This window comes from Echinops telfairi, unplaced genomic scaffold (assembly GCF_000313985.2).
Source record: "Echinops telfairi isolate 266 unplaced genomic scaffold, ASM31398v2 ScPeMD7_11;HRSCAF=52, whole genome shotgun sequence".
NCBI lineage: Eukaryota > Metazoa > Chordata > Mammalia > Afrosoricida > Tenrecidae > Echinops > Echinops telfairi.
In genome coordinates, this window is record NW_022103908.1 from 36,785,089 (window position 1) to 36,794,315 (window position 9,227).

Below are 9,227 nucleotides of genomic sequence, written 5' to 3' on the forward strand. Positions count from 1 at the left end.
ATGATCCCTTCAGGACCAGTTGTGTGAGTGGCGATACTAGGAGGGTAGAGGGAGGGTGGGTTGGAAAGGGGGAACCGATTACAAGGATCTACATGTGACCTCCTCCCTGAGGGATGGATAACAGAAAAGTGGGTGAAGGGAGACGTTGGACAGGGCAAGATATGACCAAATAATAATTTGTAAATTATCAAGGGTTCATGAGGGAAGGGGGAACGGGGAGGGAGGGGGAAAAGTTGAGGAGCTGATGCCAGGGGCTTAGCTGGAGAGCAAATGTTTTGAGAATGATTTGGTCAATGAATGTACAAACGTGCTTTACACAACTGATGTATGTATGGATTGTGATGAGCTGTATGAGCCCCTAATAAAATGATTTTAAAAGAGAGAGAATTCATTAAAGATGCTAGTATCACGGTGGCATTCCCTAGCTCAGTGTACATCTTTTCTGTGTGTCGGAAAGAAAAGCTACCCCAAAAGGCACTGCTGGGCTGGCAGGCTTCCAGCAGCCGCCCCTCTCCTCTGGTGGCCTGCAGAATGGAAAGTGCTGCATGCAGTCTTGATTTGGATGTTTCTGCATAATTCATTTTCTCTAGACACTTGTTCACTGAGACCAAAGACTTTAAAAAAAAAATGGATATAACATTTCTAGCATTTAAAACATTGGCAAATACAGCCTTCCAAGTCTTTATTTTTAGCAGAAATAGGAAACCTGTTGAATTGCTAACGCAGTTGTGGGGGATATTTCCCGTCTGTGGACGAGCTGCAGCAGTGACTGCCACACACCTGGGGAAGCATTTGAGCACTTCATCACGCGCCTGCTCTAGAGCAGGGGACATCAGAGTCAAATTTCCCTTGGTGGAAATAATTTTTTTTTTTAAGTTTGGCTGAAATGTTCCCAAGAATAAATGATTTTCGAAAGAACCTTCCAGGTGCAGGAAATGTGGATGGGGACACCAATCTGCCTAAAAAGGTGCACAGTGGTGCACCCAGACCAGAGACTCCTCACATTTCACCAGGCTCTGAGTGCCAGGCGCAGCACTGTTTAACAGCGACCCAATAAATATTTGCAGGATGAATTTAATCATTCATACAAACACCTGGGGCTTTTACGATTTTAGTCAACAAGACAGATGAGGACGTGACATGAGAACTGTCAGTGCATCACACGGCCAGCTCAGGTCATAATTCTGACCAGTCTTCAACGCCTGTGGGCACCAAGCCCATCTCTCAGGGTAGAAATGGGGCTTACAGAACACGGCCCATCCCGCCGCCACAGCAGGGCCAGCACTGATGTGTGCGCGGAGGAATCCTGCTCCTCTGCTCTATGATCAGCAGAGCAGCCTTGGGCATCATGGCGGGGTTCTGGCAATGCCTGATTTCTGTGGATACTCGGAGATGCGAGAGGGTCTGGGTCTCGTGCAGGGAGGACTGGAGGGGCCTAGATGGCCAAATCCTCTAGCAGTGGAAATGGGAAAGCTCAGACTCCAGGAGATGACATGATTTCCTCATTGAATGGATTAGAGCTTGGGTCTCCTCAAGCTTCCTCCTGCTTAGTGTCCCCACCATGTGCTGTTTTCCAGACTTAAAGATGAGGTTGAGGCCATTCCCCTTGAAAGTGCATAGAGCAAAGTTGCATGAGGGTGCCGACCCTTACAATCTCCAAGTCAGAACACAGTAACCGTCCTGTGTTATTACTGCTGCAAAATCCTCAACTTCAAGGCATTCCAGGGGTTTTCCTTTCAGGAGAAAGGCATGTTTGGGCATTGTTCATTGAGATTAAGGCATACTCAAAGAACCAATGTTTAGAATATGAAGGAATATCAAAAAGGTTGTGGAAAATGGAATGAAAAGGTAGTGGAATTTGAAGCTCCTTTGTGTTACAGAGCTCTAGCCCGATTACCAACCGCACCTTCATTTCCTTCTATGATAGTTAGTGTATAAGCAGTATTTGTACTGAGGTCTTCTAGGGGTTATAAGATTCTGCCGGGCCTGAGAGAGGGCAAACCTCAAACCAAACCAAATTCACTGCCATTGAGTCAGTGCCAACTGATAGTGACCATATAGGACAAGGTATAATTGCCCCTTTCTGTTTCTGAGACTGTAACTGTTTACAAGAGTAGAAAGTTCCATCTTTCTCCCACAAAGTGTCTGGTGGTTTTGAGCTACCTACTTTGTGGATCATAGCCAAATGCGAAACCACTACGCCACCATGGAGAGTGAGCAAAGAGAATAGTAAATGCCAAGTGAACACCTTATGGACAAACTACTGAATGGGAAATGGATTTCTCTGTGAAGTTTCACTTATAGCATAATAAAACATCAAAAAAAATATTGCTGGGGACAATCCCTCATGTACATGACACCAGAGAATAATTAAATGTTCAAACGATAGCATGTGCTTGCAAGGTGGAAGAAGAGAAGGTGGCATTGTGTTGTAGGAGATGGAAAAGCTTTGAGGGAAGAAGTGTGAACAAAGTGGGGCCGTAGCTCTGGCACAGGGAGGAGGGACTTACTTCAGTTGAGGTAAGTTACCTAAGCACATGCCTGGAAGTGGGGAGAGGTGCATCATTCGTTCTCAAATCAGAGAGCAGTGTTTATATTCAGCCTGATACTGCACAATCCTTCAACCCCCACCTTTAATGACAGAGTTCTACGTCCTCCTGTAATCATATTCCTTCATCGTAACAAACCTCAGAGGGTGATAGAAAGCAAACCGCACTGAGAGTCAGGTGTGTTGGGCTCTTTGTTGCTAGTTGCTGTCAGGTTGATTCCAACTCTTGGCAACTTCCTGTGTGCAGAGTAGAGACCTGTGCTTCCTGGGGGTACTGATTATGAGGTGGATTGTCAGGCTGTCTTACAAAGTTTCTCTGGAACCACCAACTTTGTGGCTAATATTTGAGAGCTGATGACTTTTCACCCCTCGGGGAGGTCTTTCTTCGGCTGTAATCTATACATGGACTGTTATATGAACATGGCCTTTCTCCTCCATTTACCATGCCTGCTTCCTCTTCGGTGCAAATGAAGAGGTTTGACCCAATGGGCCTCTCAGTTCCCTTATGGCTATGACAGCCTATAATTTCTACTTATTTTTCATCTATGCTCATTATATTTGTGGCACGTAGTCATTCAATTAATATTAATAAACTTTTCCATTGCCTTCTGTTTTGCCATTTGTCTTTCTCTCACTCAGCTCTCTTCTCTCTTACCAAGGAGCATGCTGGGAAAAGTACCAAAGTGGGAATATCATGGAGTGTTTAAATTTTCATTAGATCTGTGTATGTTGGAACAAGGCATGCACAATTGATCATCTTGGCATGCATATTAATAATTGAGTGCTATGGTACATGTTTCCTGAACTTTATAAACAACTTCTGTCTAAGCTATGAAATGACAAGCTTTGCTTAAAACTGAAAAACCTTGTAAAGTAGGTAGGCCTATAGGGAATTCCTATGAAGTATAAGTTTCTTAAAGCAAAGAAGATCAAAGCCCAGCACCCTCTGAGGTGAAAAACCTTGGGGTTCTTCTGCAACGTGGATAGATAGAGGAAGGACATAAAGATGATATAAGGTTGGCCCAAAGAGATCAGTTTTGGGGGCTGAGAAAGTCTTCTATATTTGGCAAATAAGATCTCTCCATCTGGCCCAGAAAGGGAATGAAGGCTCTAGGCGTCATGTCATACTGGCGTGGATGATGTCTTCATCCAACATCACTGAAGATATCCCATCCACCATCAGAAATAAAAACCCACTCAGATAGAGTGAATGGATGCTGGACTCCCCAAACCCTTGGCTGGCTTTAATTATGGCCATTTGACAATGTAGGCTGAAACTCAGAGGGAAACAATGACTATTGGATGACATTCATTACCTGAGCCTTGGTAATGAAAGAAATCGGTGTTTCAATAAATGTTGGCAGAAAAAAACATCAACAAAGCTAGAAGGTAAACGCTGGGTTTTGATGTAGACTTTGCAATAAACCACAAGTTCTCCTTCATGTCATTACTAATCTTGGTCCCCCCCCTCCCGTCCCCTCCCTTTTGAGCCAATAGGAAAGCAAGGGCAATCAAGACAAGCATGAAAGGAAGATGGTTGCGTCTGATCCAGCGTACTGGACTCACCTCTCAAGTTCCTTCTGCCCTCTCCAGACAACAGGCTGTTTCCAGCAACGGTATGCAAATTACACCTTGAAGTGAAGAGGACTCCCTGTAGGACACCAGGCAGCTGCACTTTCTACTCCAGAGAGGGTCAGTGGCTCTACTTCCAAACCATCTTAGGATGACTCTCTGGGTCTGTTGGCTTCCCGATGACTGGGCCGCTGTGCAAAGCTATGGGGATCTGCACTCACATGGTGAGGGTCCTTTATGTGGAGGGAAGCATTCTGGGCCATTGTCAAATAACCAGAAAATGCCTGGCCATCCAGGAGAAAGCAAGCTGAGATGCCACTCTTGTGCTTTACTGCTGAACACTCTGAGTTTCATCCTTTGTGAGAAAGCAACACTGTGATCCCTGAGGTGCAGGTTGCTAGAAATACCAGCGCAGATGACTGGAAGTGCGACTGGCTCAGCTTTGGGGAATGCAACTATGATGGACCTCAGCTGCTACTGTTGCAGAAGCAGCTTGGCAGGATCCATCCCCCAAATCACACCGAAAATGTGTTTGAGGCAAGCAAACCTATTTCCAATAGGGTACGGGCAGACTTCTGGCAGGAAATGAGATGCATTTCCCAGTCAAAAGATGGTGAACGACGCACATACCTATGAACGGCCAGGCTAGTGCTATGATATCCAGGATGGACGTGCCATCAGCTTTGTAAAAAGCACATAGGAGAGAATGAAACATTTTGATCAGTGAGATATGCAATCTTCCAATTCTATCTTCAAGGCTTAACGTCAACTCACATCGATGGCATCTCCCACCCGCAGGACATTACAAAGGATCTTGGTGATGAGGGACACGTATATGAACCCTTCAGACCTCAAGGATTGGCAAGTGTGCCCCCTGGCTGTCAGGATGAGATAGGCTTTCCACAATGTCTGCTGATATTTGCAGGGTGCAGAAGTACTCCCAAGAATCAAATTACAGGAGTAAAATAGATCTTCCAGACAGTCACAGGTAAATGGGAAACATACAGGTTGCTTTGACTGTGGCCATTGGGGTAAGTCAACACGAACCCTCTGTTGACTCTTTCATGCCAACTCTCCCAATATCCCCTAGCCTGGTAAAGCATGCTGCTTGATTATACAGGCAAGTTGAAACCCCACTGCCCACCAAAGACAGTGCAAATGCTAAGACTAGTATATGTATCAGGTCCCTGGGATGCCCTGAGCTCACTATTTCAGGCTCTCTCCCTACCGTCCTATTGAATCTCATTCATTCACTCATCCCAAAGTTTACACATATCTATAGTCCGGGTGCTGAGTAAGGACCCCTGGTGGAGTCGTGTTATGTGTTGGGCTGCTCATCACAAGGTTAGGAATACAAAACCACCAGCCACTCTGCAAGAGAAAGATGAGGATCTTTGTTCTCGTAAAAGAATTAAAGTGTCAGAAATCCACAGGGACAGTTCTACCCTATCCTATAGGATTGCTATGAAATGGAATCAACTTGATGGCAGGGAACCAGGGACTTTTCGTTTTCCCTTTTTGAGGTACTGGACTGAAAGAGACATACCCCTTTTCTTAGCAATGCAATGAATGATAATAATAAAAAGACAAATAATTACATATTGGGATGAGCGATGTACACCATTCTAATAAGGTTCAGTGCCAGCAGCAAACGCATGCAGAGAGAGTGGATCAGAAAGGCCGCTAGGAGCTAGTGAATCTCCCAAAGGATGAGAAGGATACAGGCAGGCAAAGAGTGGGAAGACGAGAATTCCAGACAGAGGGAACGGAGTGTCAAGACTGCGGTGGGAGGAAGCGATGGCGGTGACAGGTGGCTAGCGAAGGAAGAGATAAAGTTAGAGAGGCAGGCCTGGCAAGCCAATTGCTGTGACCTCCAGGAGACTTCATGCATGTCAGGGGAGAATTTTGCTCATGGGGTTTTTAGGAAGTAGATGGCGAGGCCTTCTCCCAAGGTGCCTTTGGATAGACTCAAACCTCCAACGTTTTGGTTAATGGCCAAGTACATTAGGGTTTGCACCCCCAGGGACTCCCACTGGGACGTGGAGAGGTGAGCATTAATTTGCACGCTATGAGAAGGTACTCAAGGGATTAAGAGCAGGGGTCCTCAAACTTTTGAAACAGGGGGCCAGTTCACTGTCCCTCAGACCCATTGTAAGGCCAGACTGTAGTTTAAAAAAAAAAAACTATGAACAAATTCCTATGCACACTGCACATATCTTATTTGGAAGGAAAAAAACAAATGGGGCAAAAACACCTGGCAGGCCAGATAAACATCCTCAGGGGGCTGCATGTGGCCGCCGGCTGTAGTTTGAGGACACCTGCATTAGAGTTTGATGACATGATCTGATCTGTACTTGCTTAAAGATTAATCTACACAGTATATGAAAAATAGCTTGAACTAGAATAAAAGTAGTGACAGAATCTGCAAAGTGCCTCCCAGTAGCCACTCTCCCCATCTTCCTCATTGTGTAAGGTGACCAGATTTTAACATTGGTAAAGCGGGACACAAGCAGGACACCATTGATAAAACTCATATCTTGGTGAAATAGCCACATGGCAGCCGAAAACCGTATAGTATACCCTAGCTTGATCATGCATTATTTCCAAAAATCGGGACTTTTTAAAAACGCCACGGAACGTGGGAAAAATTGTTAAAAACCAGGACTGTCCCACCTAAAGCGGGACGTCTGGTCACCTTACCATTTTGAAATCTCCGGTTTTATTATAGCACACCATGGGTGTGGTCAACAGCATGCCTTCCCTAGTTTCCTTGTAGCTAGGCATGGCCATGGCAGTAATTTTGTCCCATGAGGCACACATGGAAGTCTGTTGGAGTTTGGGGCATACTGGGCTTGCTTGCTAGCAAGAAAGGTATAAACCCTTCTTCCAGTTGGATCCTCTCCTCCTCCTCCTTCTAGTCTGGAAAACAAGGTGTGATGGCCGGAGCAGCAGCAGCCCTCTCATACACCCATCCAGGCAAAGCTGATGGCATCCTGCAAACACTGGCCTGGATTCCTGTCTGCCTTTTGCTGTGGCTTGGGAATACATAAACAAACTAGGCTTGATTTGTAAAAATGTACAGTTTGGATTTAAGTTACTCACTGGTGGACAGGTTATGACGATAACTCATCGCCAAGAGCCCAAACAGACTCACGAGACACAGAGCTCAATTAGGGGTTGCTGCCTTCCGGGCTAATGCATCGTCTATTGATCTGTATGAGAGACCAGTGCTACTTTGCTTTTTCTTTCTCGGAAACCCTAGATAGGATTGCTCTGAGTCAGAATTAACTCAGTGATGATGGGCTTGTTTTTGTAGGTTTTAGTCCTCTTTTATGAAAACAAGTTACCCAGGTTGGTTTATGATAAAAAAATTTGGCCACTTATATAACGTTGCTAGCCAAATCAGAACATTATCTTTTGGCAACAAAGTTAAATAAAACCCTCTTCTGGGTAAGGTCCTGGTTCTTACCCCACTGAGCTGAGCAGTTAGCACCATTCCTACCGTTTTACATGGACTCATGACAGTGATGGATAGTTTTGCCTACTGAAGCGCAAAAAAGAATGCTTATTCTCAGAAAGATTCTGTGGTCCCCATGGGTCACCATGCAGGTGGAGCTCTGCATGGGGCAAGGAAGGGAGCATGGCACTGTCTCTGTGTCACTCAGTGATTTACAGAACAAGAGGACTTGGGCAGCTGAGAAACACTGTATCATCCTGATGCCCTGACATTAACTACAAGTGCAGAGACAGGGCTCTCTCTCTCTCTCTCTCTCTCTCTCACACACACACACACACACACACACACACTCACACCACTGCCGCCGCCACCACCACCCAAAAATATGCCCCCTCCTCTTTTTTTATGAGTGTCCTGAGGTAATTACCCTGACTATTGTTCTAAGAGCAAACCCCATTTATACCCGTTCATCAATTTAGGATCTTGACATGAAAAATCACTAGCATTAAGGAGTCAAGGCAATTTGCCTTCCAAATGAGGAAGGACAAAAATAAATAAATAATACAAAAGGAAAACCTCTGCCCCTGAGTTTGCAGCGTTTGTAGCAAAGCTCACCTCAAATTAGGGATCCTGAAGAGGAAGCATTTTTCTGATGCCCTTCTTCCTACACAGAGCCCAGGGGTCATGCGCTCAAGGTTGGCTCCCTACAGCCAGCCCTAGGAGGACAGGCTGGGTGGACAGCCTGTGGGGCGTGGGGTGGGGCTGGGATAGGGGAGGCTGCCCCATTAGGTGTGCCCCCACCTGTGGTGGGTCCAGTAGGCTCACACACATCTGGCCGCCCTGCCCTGGTGGCCAGGCCTGGTGTCCCGAGGAAAAGCTACAGAAACGTTGCTCACCTTGGGAAGTTAAAGCTCTCAGGACAGGGTCCGTGCTCCTTCAACTTGCCACCGAACATGAGACAGGTTATGAGGTGTGCCATTCCACATGGAGTAAGAGGGGAAATGATGGAACTACTTACCCCCAAATGAAAATTTAAAGTAAAGAAAAAAGAAGATGAATAACTTAAAAAAAAATAAAAGGAAAAAAAAAATCTAGGTAAAATCCCAAGAGATAGCCTGCAAAGTTTTACTTACATTGGGTGAGGATCCCGGTTAAGGCGTTTTTAAAATTCTCCTTGGCTTCCTCCATCTCTTGCTCATGGGTGGCTTTTTCATTCATCAGCCTGCGGACGTGGCTGTTGGCCGACTGGACCATGGAATAGAACTGGTTCGCCGAGCGCCGGTTCACCTCCCCTCGCTCAATCCAGGAAAGCAGCACGGTAATGGCCTCCGAAAACTTGCCGTCATCTGGAAAGGCAAACACCACACAGGGCCACTCATGCTGAGGCAAGAGAGACTCCTCCTCCCGGTTCCTTTGAGAAGAGTGTGTGGGCCAGCCTCACAGGCACCGTCTTTCAAAACTGACACCAATTCCGTCACTCTAGCACCATCTTCTCTCTCCTGATCTAGACCACATTCCCCAGCACCATCTTCTCTCTCCTGATCTAGACCAGCTTTTCTAACACCATCTTCTCTCTCCTCATCTAGACCAGCTTCTCTAGCACCATCTTCTCTCTCCTCATCTAGACCACATTCTCTAACACCATCTTCT

At 45.9% G+C, this 9,227-nt stretch overlaps 1 protein-coding gene across 2 annotated transcripts in view; it reads right to left on the reverse strand.

Annotated features, from left to right (window-relative positions):
• ENOX1 (ecto-NOX disulfide-thiol exchanger 1) overlaps nucleotides 1-9,227 on the reverse strand; it is a 344,421-nt gene that overhangs the window by 150,170 nt on the left and 185,024 nt on the right. For both annotated transcript variants that reach the window (XM_045287120.1, XM_013005981.3), the window contains exon 7: nucleotides 8,711-8,923. In XM_045287120.1, coding sequence (XP_045143055.1) covers nucleotides 8,711-8,923 — 213 coding nt within the window. The remainder of the gene's footprint in view (nucleotides 1-8,710; nucleotides 8,924-9,227) is intronic.